General features: G+C 37.3%; 1 protein-coding gene across 3 annotated transcripts in view; it reads left to right on the forward strand.

Moving 5' to 3' along the window:
* Positions 1–25,838, forward strand: part of LOC113884606 (protein FRA10AC1) — an 80,090-nt gene that overhangs the window by 31,373 nt on the left and 22,879 nt on the right. The window contains exons 1-10 of one of the 3 annotated variants that reach the window (XM_027529274.1): positions 5,945–6,155; positions 6,262–6,331; positions 8,334–8,410; positions 9,751–9,846; positions 9,958–10,003; positions 14,226–14,302; positions 15,344–15,427; positions 16,027–16,111; positions 21,946–21,991; positions 23,949–24,062. In XM_027529274.1, the coding sequence (XP_027385075.1) occupies positions 8,334–8,410; positions 9,751–9,846; positions 9,958–10,003; positions 14,226–14,302; positions 15,344–15,427; positions 16,027–16,111; positions 21,946–21,991; positions 23,949–24,062 (625 nt within the window). In that variant the 5' untranslated portion in view covers positions 5,945–6,155; positions 6,262–6,331. Of the gene's footprint in view, positions 1–5,944; positions 6,156–6,261; positions 6,332–6,367; positions 6,434–8,333; positions 8,411–9,750; positions 9,847–9,957; positions 10,004–14,225; positions 14,303–15,343; positions 15,428–16,026; positions 16,112–21,945; positions 21,992–23,948; positions 24,063–25,838 lie in introns of those variants that run through there. The other 2 variants (XM_027529276.1, XM_027529275.1) reach the window with 2 other exon arrangements.

Below are 25,838 nucleotides of genomic sequence, written 5' to 3' on the forward strand. Positions count from 1 at the left end.
TGTGGCCCAAGTAAGGAGAGGCATGAGCCCCCCCATCTGCTGTTTACCGCTGTGTCTCAGAACCTAGTCATTTAGGTTATCTCTGTGTCTATAAGTATTTCATTTCCTACAACCAATTATCACCTTCAGTATCAGGAGAGCTAAAAGTAAAAGGGGTTTTACTTTCAGAAAATACGTTAATTAAGACATTATTTAGGAAAATTGCTTACTATTTACATCCAGTTGCCTGACAACATAATGATGATAGGGTGTATCCTTAAATACACCACAGACGTACTTTCCTGGATGTTTCGCTTGACTATACAACATGCCCTGTACACATTTAACTTGTATTCATGAATTGTGAAATCATGTGATATGTATTCTTATGAAACCCTGTACATATGTACTTAAATATAACTTTCTCCTGGTAATCTATCTCATCAATTTAATGTTTAGGCCAGCCAGAAGAATTTACAAGGGTAGAGGTTTTCTTTCCCTCTCTATAGCCTCAGTGAGTGCGGGGATTATGTTTCCCATGACTGTAGGCCCAGTCAGCCCTTGAAGAAGGATCCAGAGTTACAGCAGCCATCAACTTTCATTATTATAATGAGTCTCCCCACTTTGCAATTTCCTGAATGAGACCTGAAATCTTGATACCAACAGATATTATATGACAAAACATAAATCCATCAGTTTTCCAGTGACATTAATATCCCTGGTCTCTGCTTCTCATCTCATTGACTTGGTAAGTGTCTCCCTATCTCTTAATCAGAAGGCTCCTTATCCACCACTACCTCAGAGAGGGGTTTTATAGACATCCTGTCTCTGTTCTTGCCTCCTGGGAGCAGGCCTAAAAATGACAATCAATTCATTTGGCTAAGCGGTATGTTGCTGTCTTTCCACTCTGCTTCCCATTGTCCATCCAGCCACAGTATTCGTGCTCCGGTTGCCTCTTCCAGGCACTTTCATAAGTGAGTGGCTGACCTTTGACTGTATTGCAAAGAGAAGTATTAGATTGGGTCTCAGTTCATGGGCTGAGTTGTACGTCGGAGGTTGCAGAGTTGCCTTCTGCCAGATCCTGGCTTATAAATGTACAGGAAGTACAGCTGACTGTGCCAAGAGTTCAAGGCCCGGGCACTCTCAGTCCTTTGGGTGCTGACTAGAGTCTTTCTCAGCACTTACAGAGCTCCCTGTCTGTCTCCATCTCTATGCCTACAGGAAATTCATCTCTGACTACACAAGCATTTATGTGGTGTGAATTCTGAGACCCCAGGAAATCCCATCTATCTACTCCCCAGCCTGTTCTGCCATGCCTGAAATCACTTTAATTGCCAAAATTTCCATTGATCAATTAAAGTTTTACAAACCTCTGAGAACAGTTAAATTTTGTAAATATAAACTCTTTATTGAAGCATAACTTGCAAACATAAAAGTACACAAGTCATAGGTAGAAATGAACCACTCGTGCAGTGAATGCCAGGGACAGGAAACAGAATATTAATATTGCCATTTCCCCAAAAGTCCCCTCCCACTATGCCTTGTGGCTGCTTCCAGTCACCTCCTGTATGCCCAACCAGGGGAATCATTATTCTAACTTGGAACAGACAGATTACTTTTGACCTTATTTTTTGTATGAATAGGATTGTGCGATAGGTATTCTTTTGCATACACAAAGCTTCTTTTGTTCAGCATCACATGGATGAGATTCATCTATGCTGCTGCAGATAGCTGTCATTTACTTGTTTTTGTTGCTGTATAGTATTCCAAGGTGTGAATATGTTGCAATTTATTTAATTATTCTAATCCTGCTGACCGTTTGGGTTGCTTACAGTTTTTTACTTATAAGTAGTGCTGGTGCTTTCTAAGCCAGGTGCTTTGATGAATATATGTACATTTTTCTTTTGAAAGTACACTGAGGAGTGGAACATATGAGACATAGGACATATACATTTGGCATTAGTACATACTATCAAACATATTTTCCAAGGTGATTGTACCAATTTACATTCCCACAACAGCATAAAATTATTGTAGTCATACCATATCTCCATCAGTACTAGATCTGTCTTCTCCAGTTAGTTACTCTCTTCAGTGTGTAATGGTGTGCATTGTTTTCTTAATTTTCATTTCTCTGATAACTAGTGAGAACGAGCACTTCATTGTATGTGCACTGGCAATTCAGACGTCTTGAACTGTCTGTTCAAGCCTTTAGCTAGCTTTTCTATTGTTTTTTTTCCCCTTATTTTTCAAGTTCTTCATATAATCTGACAGTGTGTCTACTGCATTATATTCTCCCATTCTGTGACTTAACTTTTCACTTTTTAATAAAGTGTTTTAAATGAACAGAAGCCTGTTCTTTATGTTTGTACTTTGTGGTTAGCCCTTTGTATATCTTATGTAAGAAAATCTCTCCTGCCCTAAGGAAGAGATCCTGGAATATCATGAAGAGGTTTTCCTATGTTATTTTTGAAGGCGACTAATATGTGTGGTGTGAATCAAGTTAGGAATGAGGGTGGTTTTTTTTTTTTTACCATAGTATTAAATTTGCTCAGAACTATTTACTAAGAAGTTTATACTTAAACCTATGCCATTAATCATGATATTATATAAATGTGGATCTGTTTCTAGGCCATACTCCAGAAGCAGTTGATTGTTAAATCACAAGAATTTCCTCAGGAACTTCCCTGGTGGTCCAGTGGTTAAGACTACATGCTTCCAAAGCACGGGGTGCGGATTTGATCCCAGGCTTTCCTGATAGCTCAGCTGGTATAGAATACAACTGCAGTGTGGGAGACCTGGGTTTGATCCCTGGCTTGAAGATCCCCTGAAGAAGGGAACAGCTACCCCTTCCAGTATCCTGGCCTGGAGAATTCCATGGACTGTATAGTCCATGGGGTTGCAAAGAGTTGGACACGACTGAGCGACTTTCACTTCACTTTAGGGAGCTAAGATCCCACATGCAGCCAATAAGTTAAAAAAAAAAAATAATTTCCTCAATAAATGCTACTTTCCTCAAGTAAAACATTTATTATATTCTTAATATGAAGTATGCATCATTCTGGGCATTTTAGCTGCCTTGTTTTGTTTCAAACCTCATAACCCACTATGAGATAGGTAGTACTATTATTTCCATTTTATAGGTGAGGAAATTAAGACTTAATTAAAAACTTGCCCAAGATCTCCTGGGCCTTCCTGGTGGACCAGTGGTAAAAGAATCCACCTGCCAATGCCGGAGATGCGTATTTGATCCTTGAGTTGGGAAGATCCCCTGGAGAAGGAAATGGCAACCCACTCCAGTAGTCTTGCCTGGGAAATCCCATGAACACAGAAGCCTGGAGGGCTACAGTCCGTGTGGTCACAAAAGAGTCGGACACGACTGAGCAACTAAACAACAGCAACAACCAAGATTTCCTAGCTAGAAAGTGACAGAAACCTGACTTGATTGTGGGTCTGGCTGACTTTGAAGTGGAGCTCTTTACTATACTGTTTCCCAAAGCAGCATTCCCACCACCCCAGCCCACCGTCAGGCATTGGGAGTGGCAGGGAATAAGGGTGTGTGTGTAGGGGAGAAGGGTGATGGAGTGGAGTGGGGACCAACTTCCCTCACCCCCACCGCATACCTATTGTAGTATTTTTTGCTTTGAGTTATACAACATTGGTGTCCATATAAATTTTCATATTCATTAAAACAGTATATTTTATAGATTGGAAACCATAGGTTCATGTCATTTACCAGGCACTTCATATTGATAGACTATTTTGTTGTTATTTTTCTATATACTCTTTCTTTGTTACTATTCATCCTTGGAGAGTAAGGAGTGACTTTTACATATTTGTAACCCTGATGACTAGGACAGGGCTCTGTCCAAAGCAGACACATGATAAATATTTGTTGTTTTTTCAGTTGTTGAGTTGTAATTGCTAACTTGAGATTTCCTGATCAGGTAGGTTGTCTCTCCTCTATTAGTTGGTTTTGGTTCATATTATGTGATCTATCCCTAACATACATTTTCTATTTTCTCTCTTTCAATAACTGCTGCCTCAAACAGAGAAATGCAAATCTTTGGCTGAATGATCTGGTAACAACAGATCTGAAATTCTTCAAATGTTAGAACCAGAAGCTATTTCTCATGCAATTAGTGAGTTAAAAAAGAGAGAGAGAAAGACAGATTTTGATAGAGAGAGACAGAGAAAACCGGGTCTTGTAGAGAAATAAGTATTCCCAGTTGTAGCCTCTCACCAGGCCTGTGGCTCTGAGTTTTGTGCTTTTATTTTTTAGGTGCAAAATGGGGCTAATAATACTGCATGCAGCACAGGTTGTTGTAAGAGTAAAATGAAGCAACAGACAAAAAAACACTAAGAATGGTAGAAAATGCTATTAAAGATCAAATATTGGTAGAAAGTAAATTGAATACCAGGTAGTGCTAGGGGTAAAAAACCTACCTGCCAATGCAGGAGACATAAGAAATGTGGGTTCCATCCCTGGGTCTGGAAGATCTCCTGGAGGAGGGCATGCAACCCACTCCAGTATTCTTGCCTGTAGAAGCCCATAGACAGAGGAGCCTGGGGCGCTTCAGTCCATAGGGTTGCACAGAGACCAACTCGACTGAAGCAACTTAGCAAGCACACACAGATGTGTTTGGTTTTATCAATAATAAATAAAAGAACTGAGTAGATACTTCAGATATTTACTAAAAAAGGAACTTATTGACAAAATAATTCAATATGGTTTAATGTTAAATCATGAAGCTTCTTCTTGTTTTAAATATTTTAAACTTTATTTTTAATTGGAGGATAATTGCTTTACAACGTTTACTGGTTTCTGCCGTACCGCTTTAAATATTTTAATAAACGTTTTATTGAAGTTTAATCCGATTGAATTTTGAAATTGAATTTACAATAATTTAACTTACAGATTTTTAAGATCATATTCATTGCATGTGTAAAGCAGGATGAATCTGTAATTTACTGTCAGGGATAGATGTGGCTTGAACGGATAGATATTGTTATCTACCATTTAGTTCAAAAGATGTAAAGTGGTGAGTGTTATGTGCTAAGGTTTTTGCTATAATGAGCCCCTCGTGAAAGTCAGTGGCATGCCAGTTCAGTTTTCAACAAATACCTAATTAACGCGCGTAATTTCCAAGGAACCGTGTTGGGTACCAAGGAGGAAGCACAGATGAATAGCATGAGCCGGAGCGGGGATAAGATACGAACCCAGTAACTAAGCTGCAAAAACAGAATGGGGCATCGTAATTTAGAAAAGGTAAAACACAGGGAAAACACGGCAGAGCTTAAAATGTTTCCCGTCTGCATTTTTTCTTTTCTTTCTTTTTAAAGTAACTATTTAGATCCCCTTTCACCTGTGCCAAGTCACTTGTCTGCAGAGAATTTGCGAGCCTGTGAAATCGGCCCTACCCACTCTTTCTTCTTTCTCTCCTGGCATATTCGATGAGCTCCTCTGCCATCAGGACTACATTTGGAATGGCATCTACTGTGTGGGTGGTGAAGCGATGAAAAGCTATTTTTGTTCTAATTATGAGAACCGTTTTGGGGCGAGGGGGGGGTGGTGGAGAAGGCAGATCGGAGACTGAGACGCTCAGCGAGGGTGCTGAGAGGAGGCGTTACTAAGGTTACTAGAAAGAGGACGGCAAGTGATATTCAGGAAGAGTTTTTTTTCCTACAAGGAAACAAATTTTCAAACGAGGGGCGTGGGCTTAGTGTGAGCAGTGCCACGCGATATTAGATGCTGGGCTCCCGAGAGGAAAATGAAAGGAAGCCCAGGAGAAAAAAAAAAAAACGATTTCTGCCACTTCGGGGAAGCCGGAAGCCTCTGCCTTCCCTCCCGGCCCTGTTCTTCCAGTCCCTTTGTTTCCCGGGGCTGTTCTAGCTGTAGCACAAGGTCTGCGCGCCGGGTACTGTGTCATTTAAGTGAAACACGCAGCCTAGCCGAGCCGGAAGCAGTGACCAGTCGGGACCCGTAGGGAGAGGCGGGGAGCGGTGGTGGTGGTGGCGCTAACTGTGGTGGCTATTGTGGAGAGGCTTCAAGCAGGGGCGACGCGGCTGGTGCTGCAGCGGCTCGCTCAGGCCGTCGGTTGTCGCTGCAGACGTGGGCAAAAGAGGGAACGACGACTCAGCGAGCGCACTTGGCAGAGCAGGGAGGAGGGGAAGGGGTGTGTGAGGCGGGCCTTGAGTGTATTTGGGGTCGGGGAGAAGGACCTCGAAACTTGTTCCTCCTATGCTACTAGTTGATTGTTGTTTTCTTTTCTTTAATGGCAGATTTTGGAAACACCCCGCGTCTCCCTTCTCGAATTTCTCTCGGTTCTTGTCAGTTGATTCGTAGCCTAACGTGAGTGAGCTTTTTAATGCAGTCAATGAATTCAGATGAGTGTGCGATGGATGAAAATAAAAGACGAGACGGGGTGCAAGGGTAGGAGGGTGTGGGAACAAGGTGATGACGGCAAGAGTAATTAACATTAATAGGGTTTTACTGTACCTGACACTGTTCTAAAACTCGTTATATATGGTAGCTCATTTATTGACTAACCCTGTGAGACTGGTACTTTTACTAGCCTCACTTTATAGAGGAGGAAACAGGCTCCCAGAGGTTAAGGAGCATGCTCAAAGAAAGCTATGAAAAGTGCAGAGACAGGATTTGCGTTCTGGCAGGCTGACCCTAGAACTTACCTCTAAGCTCCCGACAATATTTCTCCCCCATCAGGGTGTGCAGAAAGTGAGGCCATAAGGAGTGAGAGGCTGGTAAGGTTTGAATCTTTGTGATAGAACAGCTGAAGCAAGTAGTTGACATGATAAAAGGTGTGTGAGATCCAGATGTGTCTTATATGTAAGCAGGAGTAAAGTGGAAGCTGCCCTAAACCATCTCAACCTTGGCTAGGGCCTTCCTCTAGAGTTCTGTGGGACAGGGAAGAGAAATATACACCCATACACTTAAGTTTGGAAATGGAATAATAAAGATCACACTCAAAGGATTTAAAGATTGTTTGATGCAGCCACCTTATTTAGCAGATGCAGCCCAAAGAGACGAAGTAATTTATTCAAGGAAGCCATGACTAGAAACATATTTTTTGTCTTGGATCTAGTGCAATGAAGATTAGGAAGTTCTTTCCTTTTTCTACTGTACTTGCTGTCGTGAATACTAGAATTTTTAAAATTTGACATCATTTGGTCTGGACTGGTTCCTCATATTTGTATGAATTGGTATTTATGACAAATAGTCAAATAATCCTTTCCTCCTCTGTTAATTTACATTCCAAATTCAATGTAATGCTGAAACCAGGAGCTGCTTCTAACATATCTGAGTGACAATTGAGATCTTTTAGTATTCCTAAGAATTTTTATTTAAAAATGAATAGAAACAAGAGAAAGTTGTCTAGAGCAAAGGACAAGGTGGTTTACCTTGAAGAAACTAGGTTTAAAAGAAAAAGGAACTCATGAAAGTAGTTGGGGAATTTTTTTATCAATTGCTTATGTGCTATTTACAAATCCAGTAAGTCTAATATGGCATCCCACTCCAGTACTTTTGCCTAGAAAATCCCATGGACGGAGGAGCCTGGTAAGCTGCAGTCCATGGGGTCGCTAGATTCGGACATGACTGAGCGACTTCACTTTCACTTTTCACTTTGATGCATTGGAGAAGGAAATGGCAACCCACTCCAGTGTTCTTGCCTGGAGAATCCCAGGAACGGGAAGCCTGGTGGGCTGCCGTCTATGGGGTCGCACAGAGTCAGACACGACTGAAGCTACTTAGCAGCAGCAGCAGTAATCAAAATGTTAGCATATTCCAGACAGGCAGTTTGTAATAGTTGAGATCATAGGCTTAAGAATCGAGTAGATCGCCTTAGCCATGCCATATATTTCCTCCGTATAATTGATTTGCTTAACTTTGTCCTTGATTTCCTCATCTATAAAATGGAGGTTATAGTTCCTAACTTGCAGAATTAGAAGCCGTGTTTGTAAAGAAACTAATATAATGTCTGGAACAAAGTTGATGATAAATACACAGCAACTGTTACTCTGAATCAAATAGAAGTAACACATTGCTGAACCTTGTATGTCCTGACTTGGCAGCTTCTAGACCTGGTTTTAAAGGGCAAGGTAAAAGAGTAGTTTCCCTTGTTGGTATTAAGGTGAAAATATTGATTCATTTTCTAAAGGGTAAGTCTGTTATTTCAAAGTGAATGAGAGTTTTAGATGGCTAGATAGCCCCTGGTATACCTACCACAGTCCTTTATAACTATTGTGGCTTTTAAGGATAACTTGTATTTGAACTTTTCTGTTTCCAAAACTATGTATAACTTAGATTCTAAGTAACTGACTGTACTTCTTTATAGATGCATGGTCACGGAGGCTATGACTCTGATTTTAGTGATGATGAACACTGTGGAGAATCTAGCAAAAGGAAGAAAAGGTAAGTAATTTTTTATTGATCTCTATTGCCAGTCCTTTCTAGATTGAGATGAGATATAAATAAATACTATTCAAAGTTTTTGGATTGTGTTTACATGTGAAGACAACAATGCTCTCTACTGAGTGAATTTTTATTCATTAAACTATAATGAATTGACTGTAAAATTTGAGAACAGTTGTGTGAAAGATAAAGTAATATTTATGTTGTGAAGGGATTTGTGGAAAGGGAAACAAAGGAAATCATTTGAAGCTTTTAAATTTCTCTATTGCGTGTACTTTTCATTCGACTGTCAAGGACTCTACTTGTGACTGTCAGAGCTAAGAAGGCACTGGGTTGGTTGGTGGTCCCTTTTTCAGTACTTGACTTCAAAATGAGGTTAGTGTGGAGGATGAGATTGCGATGCAGTGCGATTCTTAAGATTCGGTGAATGAGCGGACTAAGTGGCCAGAAGCAGGACTCCATGGAAGTTTTTATTGAATGAAAGGGATAAAAACTGGTAGCAGATAAAGCCTGAGCCTTAAAAGGAGGCTATGTCTTGGTGGAGTAGCTGTGTTTAGGGGTATTGTGTTCAGCTTTCAGTGCTTAATGGATAATAATTTTATCTGTTAACTTAGGAGTGGTTGACTGATTCGTGTTAACCAAACTTAACAAAAACTGGTTTATTATTTCACACTCAAGCAATATAGTAAGCAACTAATTGGGACTGGACACTTTTGTTGGGTACTCAGTCTTCGTGGATAACCAAAAGAATAGAAATAATTATGTAATAAATTATATTTTTATGTAATGAAAATGCTTTGCATTTTCAAAATTTTTCATTGAGAAATATTGTTTTGTTAGAATAGAATTTGAGCAAATTAATTGGATAGTCTTGTATACTCTAGGAGTATACCTGTTTATCTAATTAGAGCTGAACACCTATAATGTATATCATCTGTAATCAGCCCTTCTTTTTTCATGTTACCAATTATTGAAAGCTTTATTATCTCTACTTTGCAAACAAGGAAATTGTGGCACACAAAGATTTAAGTAATTTAAGATAGTAAATGACAGAGCCAAAATTTGAACCAAGGACCCTAGATGGTATGGCAGCAGAGCACATGCATTTGTTAGTCTGGTCTTCTCCATTTTAGAGGTATTAAATATTTAAGTTAAGATATTAATTAAAGTGTTGAAGACATAAAATGTCTCATTAAAGATCAATGAATCTTTAATAAGAGTTGAATTCTTTAAAACATGTTCCAATTAACAAAATAATAAAAAAGAAAATAATAAAGAAACAGGAAACACCCTTTGCAAAGAATGAACTCTTCTAATAATTTTTCTTCTTAACAAACCAGGACAGTTGAAGATGATTTACTACTCAAAAAGCCATTTCAGAAAGAAAAACATGGAAAGGTGGTTCATAAACAAGTTGCAGCAGAATTGCTGGATAGGTACGATACTTCAAATTAAATTACTTTTTTTTTCTTTGTTTAAGATGTTGGTTGTTTGATTATATTAATTAAATACAGACATTTGAATTTGTTTAAAATTTTTCTTAACAGGGAAGAAGCAAAAAATAGAAGGTTTCATCTCATAGCTATGGATGCTGTATCCTTTTTATATTCCTAGGTTTTATGACGAATACAGTTTTTAAAGTCTGCTGCTTTCCAGGTGGCTCAGATGGTAAAGAATCTGCCTGCAGTGTAGGAGAGACCTGGGTTCGATCTCTGGGTCAGGAAGATCCTCTGGACAAGGAAATGGCTACACACTCCAATATTCTTGCCTGGAGAATCTCTTGGATAGAGAAGCCTCGCGGGCTACAGCCCACAGGGTTGCAAAGAGTTAGACACGACTAAGCAACTAATACTTTCAGTTCAATTCAGTTCAGTCGCTCAGTTGGGTCTGACTCGTTGCGACCCCATGAATCGCAGCACACCAGGCCTCCCTGTCCATCACCATCTCCCAGAGTCCACTCAAACTCATGTCCATCAAGTTGGTGATGCCATCCAGCCATCTCATCCTCTGTTGTCCCCCTTCTCCTCCTGCTCCCAATCCCTCCCAGCATCAGAGTCTTTTCCAATCAGTCAACTCTTCACATGAGGTGGCCAAAGTACTGGAGTTTCAGCTTTAGCATCATTCCTTCCAAAGAACACCCAGAGCTGATCTCCTTTAGAATGTACTGGTTGGATCTCCTTGCAGTCCAAGGGACTCTCAAGAGTCTTTTCCAACACCACAGTTCTAAAGCATCAATTCTTTGGTGCTCAGCTGTCTTCACAGTCCAACTCTCGCATCCATACATGACCACAGGAAAAACCATAGCCTTGACTAGACGGACCTTTGTTGCCAAATAATGTCTCTGCTTTTGAATATGCTATCTAGGTTGGTCATAACTTTTCTTCCAAGGAGTAAGCATCTTTTAATTTCATGGCTGCAGTCACCATCTGCAGTGATTTTGGAGCCCAAAAAGATAAAGTCTGACACTGTTTCCACTGTTTCCCCATCTGTTTGCCATGAAGTGATGGGACAAGATGCCATGATCTTAGTTTTCTGAATGTTGAGCTTTAAGCCAACTTTTTCACTCTCTTCTTTCACTTTCATCAAGAGGCTCTTTAGTTCTTCACTTTCTGCCATAAGGGTGGTGTCACCTGCATATCTGAGGTTATTGATATTTCTCCCGGCAATCTTGATTCCAGCTTGTGCTTCCTCCAGCCCAGCATTTCTCGTGATGTACTCTGCATAGAAGTTAAATAAGCAGGGTGACAATATACAGCCTTGACATACTCCTTTTCCTATTTGGAACCAGTGTGTTGTTCCATGTCCAGTTCTAACTGTTGCTTCCTGTCCTGCATACAGGCTTCTCAAGAGGCAGGTCAGGTGGTCTGGTCTTCCCATCTCTTTCAGAATTATACTTTACTTATTTCATAAAATCTTGTGAAGTTAGATGTAAATTTTATAAGTGTTTATTGATATGGAATTTTGCCTTTTATACTTTTGAATACAGTTCTCTTTTTACTAATATGTAAGAAAGATTTAGAAACAAAAAATAATAAAATATATTACTAATTTCCTATAAAGAGGTTTACAAAGTCCTTGAATTTGCATATATTTTTCCAACCTGTTTTTGCCAAGCTATCGACGTTTCTCATTTTTATACTATTGTCTTTAGTCTCATCTTAACTCTTATTCTTTTCTTACCTGGTTCTTAGCTCTTTAAGTTCTTATAAAACTGATATTTAATAATAGATCTGTTTGTGAACTATCTCAGGCCTGTTGTGGCTTCAAGTTTCAGGCATAACTTAGGGCTGTCTTTAAGCTATACCTTGTTTCCCTCTTACAGCTATGTCTTAGCCTAACTTTTTGGTAAGACTGGGCTTAATTACACTAGCTGCTACCACTAGACATCCATATTACCTTTGGAAGTATTGGAGAATGAAAATATTTTGGGATATTTATAACTATTGTCAGGACAGAGAGAAGGAGACAGTGGCAATTAGATATACTTGCTATTCTGTAGATACCAGTTTCACTTTATTTTTCCTGATCATTTATAGAAGTTCTTGTCACCAATTTATTTATTCCACTTATCTCCTAACCCAGTAAGTTAGCTTTCCCATGGATGTCATCTGCCCCTTGTTCCTTTACCTTTCAACATCTGTGCCTTCTATTACACACCATTCAGTTGGAGGTGTTGGGGCATCTAGTTACTGTCTGATGGGGTGAAAGTCCAGATACCCTTTTCTGGAGTAGGTGGAGGTTGGGGTCATACATTTACTGAAATGTTTGGCTAGAGTAGAGTAGTTATTGCCTACAAATTATCTTGTTAGGCTGTCTCTCTCCTGGTTATTTTGTTAGAGGGAGCAGCCTTTTGTTGATTTTTTTTTTTTTTTTGTATCTCCATGTTGCCAGCTTCTTTGCCTCCAAGTCTAGGATTTACTAAGACAAAAGAAAACCTGGGGAACTCACTACCATGTCATACCATGAATCCTGAGTTTCTTAGCTGGTCTGCCTTCTCTTTACTTTTCAGAGTCTTCTTATGTTTTTTTTATATATAATTTCCAAGGTATTTAGTTCTCAGTGAGAGGAACAGGAAGAAGTGCAATTGACCCTTGAACAACAGAGGGTTTAAACTGTGTGGGTCCCCTTATATAAGGATTTTTGTTTTACTATATTACTTGTGTAAGTAAGGGTATTTATTTTACTGTGATACTAACGATCTGCACTTAGTTGAATCTGCAAATGCAGAAGGCTAGCTGTATGTTATATGCAGATTTTGGACCTAGCAGAGGTAGGTACCTCTGTTTAAGGTCCTATTTAAGGGTTAACTGTACATCTTTGCTCCATCTTCCTGGAAGCAAAGTCCCACCTACCACTTGTTCTTGTAAATAAAAGTTTTTTGGAACACAGCTATGTTCATTCATTTAGATGTTATCTGTGCTTACTTTCATGCTAAAATGGCAGAGCTGAGTAGTTTGACAGAGACCATATGGCCTGCATATTTTACTAGTTACAGAAAAAGTTTGCTGACCTGAGTCCTGAATGATTTAGTGACTTGCCAGTGTCACATGACCAGTTAGTGATAAACTGAGAACTAGAACCCAGATCTCTGGGTATCTAGTTTTTCTTTTTTTCTTTTCTGAGGTGTTAATTGCTTTGTTTCCCATTTTGGAATTATGTTTTGATTCGCTACTCTATTAGTACACATTGTGAGTAATTAAATCACTGTTTATCTTTAGTATAATAGGGTGTGAAAGTGAAAATGTTAGTCACTCAGTCACTCACTCACCCTATTCTTTTGTGACCCCATGGACTGTAGCCTGCCAGGACCCTCTGTCCGTGGAACTTCCCGGACAAGAATACTGGAATGAGTTGCCATTTCCTCCTCCAGAGGATCTTCCTGATCCAGGGATGGAACCCACGTCTCCTGCAATACAGGCAGATTCTTTACTGCTGAGCTGCTAGGGAAGTAAACATAAGAGGATATGGTCACATACAGTATAATGTCAGTTCTGTTGTGTGTGTTCAGCTCTAGAGAGAATACCATTGAGCTTTTTAAAACAAGAAGTAAAATGCTCATATATCTTGTTATATTGCCTTGAAAATAAACATGACTGTAGCTTATTGGATATTAAAAGAGAGCAGAAAAAATAACATCTAATTTCTTATATTCTTTTTGAAAGCCTCAGGACTTAATATTATAAAAGTTATATCTTCTATTTTGGAGTCTTTATTGTTACCAAAATAGCTAAATTATATTTTATAATAATGGAAGTTAAATTCTCCTTGCCTTTAACTTTAGAAACTATAATTTATTTTTCATATCATGATGATTAAAATGAATGGTGGTGTGAGGCTGTATGCAGTTCCCAATAGAATAGGAAACTGTCCTTCTCCGCATAGTTATTGCCTGAAAACATTCAAAGCAATATGAAGAGTATTTGATAGAAAGTGAAAGTCCCTCTACTCTAGTGTTCACTCTTAGCAGTTTAATATTTACCCTTTTAGATTTTTTATTTATAACCATCAATTTTATTTATAACCATTTAGCCTACCAGGCTCCTCCCTCCATGGGATTCTCCAGGCAAGAATACTAGAGTGGGTTGCCACTTCCTTCTCCAGTGGATCTTCCCAACCCAGGGATTGAACCCTGGTCTCCCGCATTGCAGGCAGACGCTTTAACCTCTGAGCCACCAGGGAAGCCCATAACCATGTATAGTATTCGCATATTTTAAAAAAACTAAGCGGACTCATGCTTTTTCCCCCTACTCACTAATATGTCATTGACACAGGACTACTCTTGAGCAAATAAAATCCTTAATTTTTTGCATTTCAGTATCAAAGGCATACAAAGTTTGTAAATGACTATATTTTATATTATGGTGGCAAAAAAGAAGACTTCAGACGATTGGGGTAAGTGTCATGAAGTGTATTTTACAATGGGAAATGGGTATGAAGACTCGCAGCTACTGTGTCTTCTCATTTTCTCCTGCTTTCCATTTTGGTTTTGTTGTTATATCATCAGTGGAGAGGCCATACGTAGCTTCTAGCCAGCCAGCTCATTGAGAACTAATTTCTCTGGCAACAGGCCTTGGGCCAGATCTGGCCTGCTGAGCCAGATCTGATCGGGCAATAACAGCATATGTGAGGGATACTCATGTGCCTGATTTTCAGTGGTTTTTGTTTTCCACAAGAATTTTTGAAATAATGAACTTTTTAAACTTCAGGTTTGGATTGCTTTTTAAAAGGTAAGGCAAACAAGAGACTTCACTCTAATATTTCCTACACATGAGATTTCTTCTTATATCTGAGGCTCTTCTTTCAGAGCCTCTTAGTTTTGTGTGGATTTTACTCTCTTGGTTTAACGATTTTCTGAATTGGTAAAGCCCTAAAAAACTCCATATCAGCTCATCTATCCCAAACTTTTCTCTCAATTTAGGCTATGTTCTCCAACAATCCCTTTTTCTACCCCTAAACTGCTGTCATCTTAAAAAATCATCTTTAGATCTCTTCCTTCTTTACTCAGTCTTCCTAAGAAGCTGTAGTAAAATGAGGTGTGGAAAAGTTCTTCATATATTTTAAAAATTAGATCTCAATAGGATGGTGTTGCTGACTGATTTCAGATTTTGAAACTTAAATTTTCATTCATTTTCCTTGTCCATTTAGTGTTTATCCAGATTTCTCATTCTAGCTTTGGTAATTTACCACCCTTTGTATAATTGGACCAGCACTTGAAATGGGTGGATCCCTTATGCATTCAAGTTGTTTGTGTAGCAGCACATTTTTTATAACTGCCTTTTGAAAATACTGAAATACTTTTAATAAATGTATACATATATATGCTTCATATAAAACTATCTTTATGTATCTTTTTACTCAGGTGCTCACAACCTTACACAGCTGTTTAACTTAAATTTGACTAATTTTGTGTTCACATTGAAATTGGTTTTTCAGGGAAAATGATAAGACAGACATGGATGTTATACGAGAAAATCATAGATTCCTATGGAATGAGGAGGATGAAATGGACATGAATTGGTAATTGTAGCCATGTGAGACATAATAGATCAAATGCTATAGTCCTGTCTCTCCTGCTCCCTGAGTGTTTTCTTACTTTGTCCACCTGCAAAACATTTGGCCCCTGAATGGAACAGTTCTGAATCAAGGACATAAAACCATGCCTCCAATTATTGAATTTGGTTTGATTCTTTGGGTAATTGTTAACAATTTTAACTTCTCATTGCTTGACTTTGTCTTTAAAAAATAATTTATAACACGTTTACAATATTATTTGTTGTAATATGCTTCTTTTAAAATTTTAAAAATATTTTGGGAAACTGTAAAACCTAAAAATTGTTTTAAAAATTCAAACATTGCAGAGGATAAAAAGTAAAGATTAAGTCTCCTTCTCATCTTTGACTATCATCCTTCCAGTTTCCCTCCCTAGTGCCCACTACTAATAGTTAATATTCAGATATTCTCTGCACATGTAAATAATAGACCTATTTTAAGACATTAATATTTATATCATATGCCTTTTTTGACATTGCTTCCAAGTAGTGAACAGGGGTTGAATTTCTAACTATATAAGATTTATATTTAAAAAAAAAAGATTTATAATTTTTTAATGAATCTAGGGAGAAGAGACTTGCAAAGAAATACTATGATAAATTATTCAAGGAATACTGCATAGCAGATCTCAGCAGATACAAAGAAAATAAGGTATGCCTTCCATGTATTTGTAGGTTTTTATTCATATACAGTATTACTTTTTGATATAGTGTATGCCCCATATTATTATTTTAAGATGCTAATTCAAGTCTAGGTGGTTCTGCATCTGTGAAATACCAGTTGGACCATTTAACCTCTATACCTATGGAATTTACAAAGGGCCTCTAAGTCAAGGGTGCCGCTGCGTGAGCTGGAACATGAAAAGTCTAAAATTAAACACAAGTGGCTACTGGATCTTGTTTTATCCTGACTCTAATCCAGAGCCCTTACTGATTATAAGGAATGATTTGACAGTGCACAGTATTGTCTTATTTCACAAATGATGCTTGAAATTGGTAGGCTTTATTTTTCAAACTGATCACCATTTATAAAGCAGCAGAAGCACATATTCTTTTATATTAATGCCTTTGTCTATTCTAGTAAAACTAGCTTTCCTCATTGTCAGTAATGACAAATTGCCCTTCCTGCTTTATATTCTATTATAGTTAATATTAAAGTAAATTTTTTTAAATTGAAGTACAGTTGATCTACAGTATTGTATTTCTGATATATAGCAAATTGACTTGGTTATATGTATATATTTTATCTCAATTCTTTTGTGTGAGAGGTTATTATAATATATTTAATATAGTTCCCTGTGCTGTACAGTAAGTCTTTATTGTTTATCTATTTTACATATGATGGTGTGTATCTATAGTTTTATACTAATCTATTCCTTCCCCACATTCCCCTTTGGTAACCATAAATTTGTTCCTCTGTATGAGTCCATTTCTGTATTGTAAATAAATTCATGTGTACTGTTTTTTAGATTTCACATCTAAATGATACATTTGTCTATTTTATTTAGTATGATAATATCTAGGTTAATAGTTGGATAATATCCATCTCTGTTGCTGCAAATGACATTCCTTCATTCTTTTAATGGCTAACTAGTGTTCCATTCTGTGTGTGTGTGTGTGTATGTGTACAACCACATCTTTTTTATCCATTCAACTGTTGACACTTAGGTTGCTTCTGTGTCTTAGCTGTTGGAAATAGTGCTGCTATGAACACTGGGGTGCATGTATCTTTTTGAATTAGAGTTTTTGTTTTTTCTGGATAATGCCCAAGAGTGAGATTGCTGGATCATACTCAATTTTTAGATTTTTAAGGAACTTCTGTAGTTTTTCCACAGTGACTGCACCAATTGGCATTCCCACCAACAGTGAAGGAGAGTTCCCCTTTCTCCACAGCCTCTCCACCATTTATAATTTGTACATTTTTTGATGATAGCCTTCCTGACTGATGTGAAGTGATACCTAATTGTAGTTTTGATTTGCATTTCTCTAATAATCAGTGATGTTGAGCATCTTTTCATATGCCTGCTGGCCATCTGTATATTGTCTTTGGAGAAGTGTCTATTTATGTCTTCTGCCCATTTTTTGATTGGGTTTTTTAGTTTTTGTTACTGAGCTATATGAGCTGTTTGTATGTTTTAGAAATTAAGCTCTTGTTGGTCTTATTGCAAATATTCTCTCCCATTCCGTAGATTGTCTTTTCATTTTGTTTATGGATTCCTTTGCTTGGTACAATGTTTAAGTTTAATTAGGTCTCGTTTGTTTATTTTTGTTTTTCTTTTTCCTTGTGAAACTAACCTAAGAAAAGTTTGTTACAATTTATTTCAAAAAATGTTTTGCCTATGTTCTCTTCTAGGAATTTTTTTGGTATATCGTCTGTATTTAAGTCTTTAAGCCATTTTGAATTTGTTTTTTGTGTGTGGTATGAAGGACTGTTCTACCCTCATTGATTTTCTTGCAGCTATCCAGTTTTCCCAATACTTTTTGCTAAAGAGACTGTCTTTTCTCCATTGTATATTCTTGCCTCCTTTGTCAAAGATTAATTGACCATTGGTGTGTGGGTTTGTTTTCTCAGGATTAGTTTGGCAATTCTGAGTCTTTTGTGATTCCATATAAGTTTTAGGATTATTTGTTCTAGTTCTGTGAAAAATGTTGTGGGTCATTTGATAGGCATTGCATTAATCTGTATGTTGCTTTGGGTAGTATGGCCATTTTATCTATATTAATTCTTCCAATCCAAAAGTGGGGGATATTTTTCCATTTTTATTGAATCATCTTGTATTTTTTTTGTTAATCTATAGTTCTCAGCATATAAATCTGTTCACTTTCTTGATTGTTTATTCATAGTTTGTTTTTGGATGTGATTTTAAGTGAAATTGTTTTTTACTTTCTGTTTCTGTTATTTCATTGTTAGCATGAAGAAATACAGCAGATTTATGTTAATTTTGTATCCTGCTGCCTTGTTGAATTCATTTATCAGTTTTAATAGTTTTTGTATAGTCTAGGGTTTTCTGTATAGAGTATCATGTTATCTGCATAGAATGACAATTTTACCTCTTCCCTTCCTATTTGGATATGTTTTATTTCTTTTCCTTGTCTGATTGCTGTGACTAGGAGTTCCAGTTCTATGTTGAGTAGAATTGATGAGTATGTACATCCTTATCTTGTTCCAGCTTTAGCAAGAAAACTTTCAGCTTTTCACCATTTAGTATAATATTGGCTGTGGGTTTGTCACAAATGACTTTTATTATATTGATCTATCTTCCCACTGTACCCACTTTGGTGAGTTTTTGTCATGAATTGATGTTAAACTGTATCAGATACTTTTTTTGCATCTGTTGAGATGATCTTGTGGTTTTGTCTTTTTTTGTTGATGTATCAGCTTGATCGATTCACATATGTTGAACTGTCCTTGTGACCCTGAAATGAATCCAACTTGATTATGGCGTGTGATCCTTTTTATGTGTAGTTGGATTCAGTTTGCTCATACTTGGTTGAGGAATTTTGCATCTATGTATATATATATGTTCATCAAAGATACTGTCCTGTAATTTTCCTTTTTGTTAATGTCTTTGTCTGGTTTTAGTGTCAGGGTGATAGTGGCTTCATAGGGTGGCTTTGGGAGCATTCCCGCCTCTTCAGTCTTTTGGAAGAGTTTGAAAAGGATTGGTGTAAGTTCTTCTCTGTATGTTTGCTGAAATTCCCCAAAGAAGCCATCCAGTCCTGGACTTTTGTTTGCAAAGAGTTTTTCAAATTACAGATTATATTTCACTTGTAGTGATTGGCCTGTTTCTTCTTGATTCAGTTTTTGCAGTCTGTTTCTAGAAACTTGTCCGTTTCTTCCAGGTAGTCCATTTTGTTTGTATGTAGTTGTTCATTATAGCTTATTGATTTTTCTTTATTTCTATGGTATCGGTTATTATTTCTCCTTTTTCATTTCTTATTTTATTTACTTGGGTCCTCTGTTTTCTTCTTGGTGAGCCTGCCCAGAGGTTTGTCGATATTGTTTATCCTTTGAAAAACCAGCTCTTGGTTTTCCTGATTTTTCTGCTGTTTTTTAATCTCTATTTTATTTCCTCTCTGATGTTTATTATTTCCTTCCTTCTGCTAACTTTCAGTTCAGTTCAGTCGCTCAGTCGTGTCCGACTCTTTGCCACCCCATGAATCGCAGCACGCCAGGCCTCCCTGTCCATCACCAACTCCCGGAGTTCACTCAAACTCATGTCCATCGAGTCGGTGATGCCATCCAGCCATCTTATCCTCTGTCGTCCCCTTCTCCTCCTGCCCCCAATCCCTCCCAGCATCAGAGTCTTTTCCAGTGAGTCAACTCTTGGCATGAGGTGGCCAAAGTACTGGAGTTTCAGCTTTAGCATCAGTCCTTCCAATGAACACCCAGAACTGATCTCCTTTAGAATGGACTGGTTGGATCTCCCTGCAGTCCAAGGCATTCTCAAGAGTCTTCTCCAACACCACAGTTCAAAAGCATCAATTCTTTAGCGCTCAGCTTTCTTCACAGTCCAACTCTCACATCCATACATGACCACAGGAAAAACCATAGCCTTGACTAGACGGACCTTTGTTGCCAAGTAATGTCTCTGCTTTTGAATATGCTATCTAGGTTGGTCATAACTTTCCTTCCAAAGAGTAAGCGTCTTTTAATTTCATGGCTGCAGTCACCATCTGCAGTGATTTTGGAGCCCCAAAAAATAAAGTCTGACACTGTTTCCACTGTTTCCCCATCTATTTGCCATGAAGTGATGGGACTGGATGCCATGATCTTAGTTTTCTGAATGTTGAGCTTTAAGCCAACTTTTTCACTCTCCTCTTTCACTTTCATCAAGAGGCTTTTTAGTTCCTCTTCACTTTCTGCCATAAGGGTGGTGTCATCTGCATATCTGAGGTTATTGAGATTTCTCCTGGCAATCTCGATTCCAGCTTGTGTTTCTTCCAGCCCAGCGTTTCTCATGATGTACTCTGCATAGAAGTTAAATAAGTAGGGTAACAATATACAGCCTTGACGTACTCCTTTTCCTATTTGGAACCAGTGTGTTGTTCCATGTCCAGTTCTAACTGTTGCTTCCTGACCTGCATATGGGTTTCTCAAGAGGCAGATCAGATGTTCTGGTATCATATTTTCCGTATGACTTTAGGAAGAAAATTTTTTTAAAAAATTGACATTTTCCTTGTTTTTTTGAGGAAAGTCTGTATCACTGTGAACTTCCCTCTAAGAACTGCTTTTGTTGCATCCCATAGATTTTGTATGGTTATATCTTCATTGTTTTCAATCTCGATTTTTTTTAATTTCATTGTTGATCCATTGGTTTTTAGTAGCATGTTGTTTAGTCTCCACGTAATCATTTTTTAAAATTACACTGCAGGCGTTTTTTAATTTATTCATTTTAATCTTGATTCTGATGGGTCTTTTGTTGCTGTACATAGGCTTTCTCTAGTTGTGGTGCCCAGGCTTCTCATTTCAGTGGCTTTTCTGGTTGGACTGCATGGGTTTCTTAATTGCAGTGACCTGTCTTGTTGCACAGCAAGGGCTCTAGGGTACATGGGCTTCAGGAGTTGGGCATGAGCTCAGCAGTTGCAGCTTGTGGGCTTTGGTACACAGGCTCAGCAGTTGTGATGCACAGGCCTAAGTTGCCCTGTGGCATGTGGAATCTTCCCAGACCAGGGATCAAGCCCATGTCCCCTCTACTGGAAGGTGAATTCTTAACCTCTGGACCACCAGGGAAGTCTCTGCATGTACTCATGGCAGAACCATGCTCTTTTATGTGCACACTCCCAATTTTGGCCTGAGTCACACTCCAGGCCCTTGAGGCTGCTCCAAACAGCCACATCGAGTACAAGTGATAGAAATAAAGAAAAGAAAATGAAGTCACTCAGTCATGTCCAACTTTTTGTGATGCTATGGACTGTAGCCCTCCAGGCTTCTCCATCCATAGGATTTTCCAGGCAAGAATACTAGAGTAGGCTGCCATTTTCTTCTCCTTGGGATCTTCCTGACCCAGGGATCGAACTCAGGTCTTCTGCATTGTGGGCAGACTCTTTACCCTCTGAGCCACAAGGGAATCCCAAGTGGTAGAACTAAGACATGAACCCAAACAATCTGACTCCAAAGACTGTACTCTCTTGTATTCCAGTATTCTGTTTCATTATTATACTGTACTTCTTTTTTTCCTATCAGTGTTATAGAACAGTATCTATTTTTTATTCATTTGCATACCTTGTGCCTGGCACCTATAACTTTAAATAGGAAGTTTAAAAGTAAAGAAGATTGTTTCTTAACAGGTTGGTAATTATTCAGATAAATTTTTAAGTACCAGGAATCCTATAAGGAAAGAAAAAACTATTGTGATGGGAATTAGGTTTACTTTTTAGATAAGTATCATATTGTCAGTTGTTGGCTCCATGTTAAGATTTAAATATGGTTTAAATAATGTTTAAGTTTACTCTAGCATACATGTATTTTTTTTTCCTCATCAGTTTGGATTTAGGTGGCGAATAGAAAAAGAAGTAATTTCAGGAAAAGGTAATTTCTTTTTCATTTCAGTTTTTAATAGGATACGGTTATTTTATAGAATCGAAGTCATTGGGTAAGATTATTCTTACTGTGATTGTCTACAAAATACAAAGTAAAAGTAGAGAAGGTCTATTAAAGATATATTGCTGACAAAGGTCAAAATATGATCCTTTAGTGGTTTTTACCTTTAGAATTTTTGCTTTTAGGATATTAAGTTGCAGATAAGTAGAAAATGTTTAAAAGTTAAAAGCTTCCTAGCAAGGAAACTGTCAATAGATGAAGACTTGAGTTTTTCCCCTAATTAATTTTTGGAGTAATGAGTTGGTATTACTGTATTCTAGTCAAATCTACATTTTGCAAGTAGAAATTAAATATTACTTTGCCCCTTACAGAATTTTTAGACAGGCTAGTTTACTTTGAGGAGTCACTGAATTTGAGTCTAAATATTTAGTCTTAGAACAAAAGACCAAGCATTTTGTAGACAATCAGTAGCATTTTCTATGCATTGTAATCTATTCATGAAATTTTTCTGAAAATGTAATATCTCTATACTGTCTCATGTTATAAAATTAAGTATTTATTGAGCATTGCATTTTAAGTGTTAATGCTTCTGAAAACTATATAGGAACAATCATTAAGAAAATATTTTAAGCTAAAGTAACTTAAAAACCTCTTAAACTGAAAATAAAGGTTTCATTTTTAAATGATACACATTTATGCCATCAGTGTGGTTTATATACATTTTCCATAAATTATAATCAGCCTGAAAGGTACTCTAGAGGAGAAGGAAAAAGAATAATTTTAAAGCTATTTTTTAAACTTTTCTTAGCATTACATTTTAGTTTGTGCTTTTACCTAATTGAAATGTCTATCACAGTTTTAAAATTTTGTAGTTTTATTGAGTGGAATTTTTAAGTGATGATAAGTAATGCTGCCTTTTAAAAAAAATTGATGGACATTCTCTAAATTCATATAATTGAAAAAAGTTTTAATTGAGAAGGGGAAAGAAAGCCATTTGCTGTGATTCCTGAAGTTATAATCTTGTGTTTTAATGATAAACAAATTGCTCAACATGTACAGATTTAATGAACTATTCATTTGGAATGAGTAATACAATGCCAGTTTAGAAAAGTTATCAGCCTTTGGACTGATCATTTTCCAAATTCATTTTGTTAATCTCTTTTTTTATGAAAAGTTCAGATTTGTTCCTATTGGTACAATTAATTTAGATATAAGTGCTTTCTTTTCAGGTTGTACAAATAAGTTTGATCTTTCTTTTTCTGTTAAAGTCAATAGTTAATTATTGAGTAGTTTTTTTTTTCCCTCTTGGATCATCAATATTAGTCCTTTTTTACAGAGCTTTTAATATACAGTGAGTATGTAATGTTGATTTTAGTGTCACGTGATTCTAAAATTTAGAACATCGAGTTGGATTACTTATTCTATTTAATCTCAAAATGCTATAACACTTTAAAATGTGCTTTAAATGTCGTTTTATGCTGGTGCTTAAAATAAATACCATATGTTAATACCTTAAAGTATCAATGTCAATAATATTGAAAAAGGTTGACCCAGGTACAGTGCATGTACTTTGGAAAATACATTTTTTCTTTTAAGGTATTAGTGAGTACACTTTTTTAGTGCTTCCATTTTCCAAAGTGTAAGATTCCTTCACTCGGAGTCACTAAAAATCTGTTTTTAAATATAAACAGTTAACTTGAGAGTCAACTATTTATCAAGTAAGAATTCCAGAACTGATTTTTTTTTAAAACAGTGCATTCAGCAACTTGATTTGACTTTTGAACATACCATAATTATTGTGCTCAGTTTTTTGACGTAGACTTTATAAACTAAGAATTTATGTCATGTATGTAATGTATGTTGAATAAATTTCAGAGATAATACCTGATTGTAGATAAATACTGTCACCAACCACCATAGCTAATATTCCTTCCTTTATTTACAGGCCAGTTTTGCTGTGGAAATAAATCTTGTGATAAAAAAGAAGGCTTAAAGAGTTGGGAAGTTAATTTTGGTTATACTGAGCATGGTGAAAAAAGAAATGCACTTGTTAAATTAAGTAAGTTGACTTTAGATGGCTTGTGACTGATTCCTTCAAAGTTTAGTAATTTAGATTGAAAATATATAGGCAATTTAAGATTCAATTTAAAATGCTTAAGGTATCTTGGAAACTCTCTTTTTCTCAGAGCTTGCTAAAGTTTCAAAGAACTTTTGAGCCTGAAACTTCTTTCTCAGCATTTCCATGACATTTAGATGAAATAGTGCTAATGCCAAATGTATACCAGTAATTTGTAAAGTGAAGACCTCTGTCTGTTAATTTGAGAATGTCAGTGTAGATTGAGATGCCAAGTGGGAGTCAGAGTGGTATCAGAAAAGGCACTGTAAAATCTCACATTAGTTAATAGCCATATTGTTATGGTATAGGTAATAAATCTGCTCTCTTTGTGTCAAAAAAGAAAAAAAATTTAAGAGGGCAAAGTGTTTGCGATATCTGTCTTAAAAGCTTAGGATTATAACCCAGAATATAGCATTTTCTCTTAATACGCATATTTAGAATCTGTTGCTCATCCTTTTTTTTTCCCTGAGCTAGTCTTTTGTGTGTTGGCGTCTTCTCTGCATCATGTTAACAACTTTCTCTGGTTCCTAAATAAATGTGTTATAAGAGTGTTCTGCCCCCTCCAGGTAGAGGTCAAGGATTTCCCCATATTCTAGTTCAGTTCAGTTCAGTCACTCAGTCATGTCCGACTTTGTGACCCCATGGACTGCAACACGCCAGGCCTCCCTGTCCGTCATCAACTCCTGGAGTTTACCCAAACTCATGCCCATTGAGTCGGTGGTACCATCCAACCATCTCATCCTCTGTCATTCCCTTCTCCTGCCTTCAATCTTTCCCAGCATCAGGGTCTTTTCAAATAAGTCAGCTCTTCGCATGAGGTGGCCAAAGTGTTGGAGTTCAGCTTCAACATCAGTCCTTCCAGTGAATGTTCAAGACTGATTTCCTTTAGGATGGACTGGTTGGATCTCCTTGCAGTCCAAGGGACTCTCAAGAGTCTTCTCCAATACCACAATTCAAAAGCATCAATTCTTTGGCTCTCAGCTTTCTTTATAGTCCAACTCTCACATCCATACATGACTACTGGAAAAACCATAGCCTTGACTAGATGGACCTGTGTCTCTGCTTTTTATATATGCTGTCTAGGTTGGTCATAACTTTCCTTCCAAGGAGGAAGCATCTTTTAATTTCATATGCAACTTAGTGCACTCCAGTGAAGACTGGTTTCCGAGTTCCTCCTGTAAGTGCTTATGAGGAAGAGTCACCTAGTGTGAACTGAGATTAAAGTAAAAAAGAAACAATTTGGAACTTTTTCAAAATCTCTTTTCCATTTGAAAAACTCTTAGAGTACTTCAGAGGAGGTGACTATACCCACACTACTATTGCTGCTGCTGCTAAGTCACTTCAGTCGTGTCCAACTCGTGCGACCCCCAGAGACGGCAGCCCACCAGGCTCCCCCGTCCCTGGGATTCTCCAGGCAAGAACACTGGAGTGGGTTGCCATTTCCTTCTCCAATACTGGATGTCTTTGATTTGAGATACACATTAATGCTGCCTATGAATGAAACAGTTTGCTTTTAGAATAAATTGACAGCATAGTTTTCTAAAGCAGTGGCAGAATATTTTCAATTTCTCAAGCATTCTAATACAGTTTTTATTTTATATATATATATATATATATATATATATATATGTTTATTTATTTTGGGGTGGAAGAGAATCAGATTTTTTCTTCAGATTATTTTTTTCCCCTGTTACAATGAAAGAATGTAAAGAAACATGA

Source organism: Bos indicus x Bos taurus, chromosome 26 (assembly GCF_003369695.1).
Source record: "Bos indicus x Bos taurus breed Angus x Brahman F1 hybrid chromosome 26, Bos_hybrid_MaternalHap_v2.0, whole genome shotgun sequence".
In the NCBI taxonomy this organism is placed as follows: domain Eukaryota; kingdom Metazoa; phylum Chordata; class Mammalia; order Artiodactyla; family Bovidae; genus Bos; species Bos indicus x Bos taurus.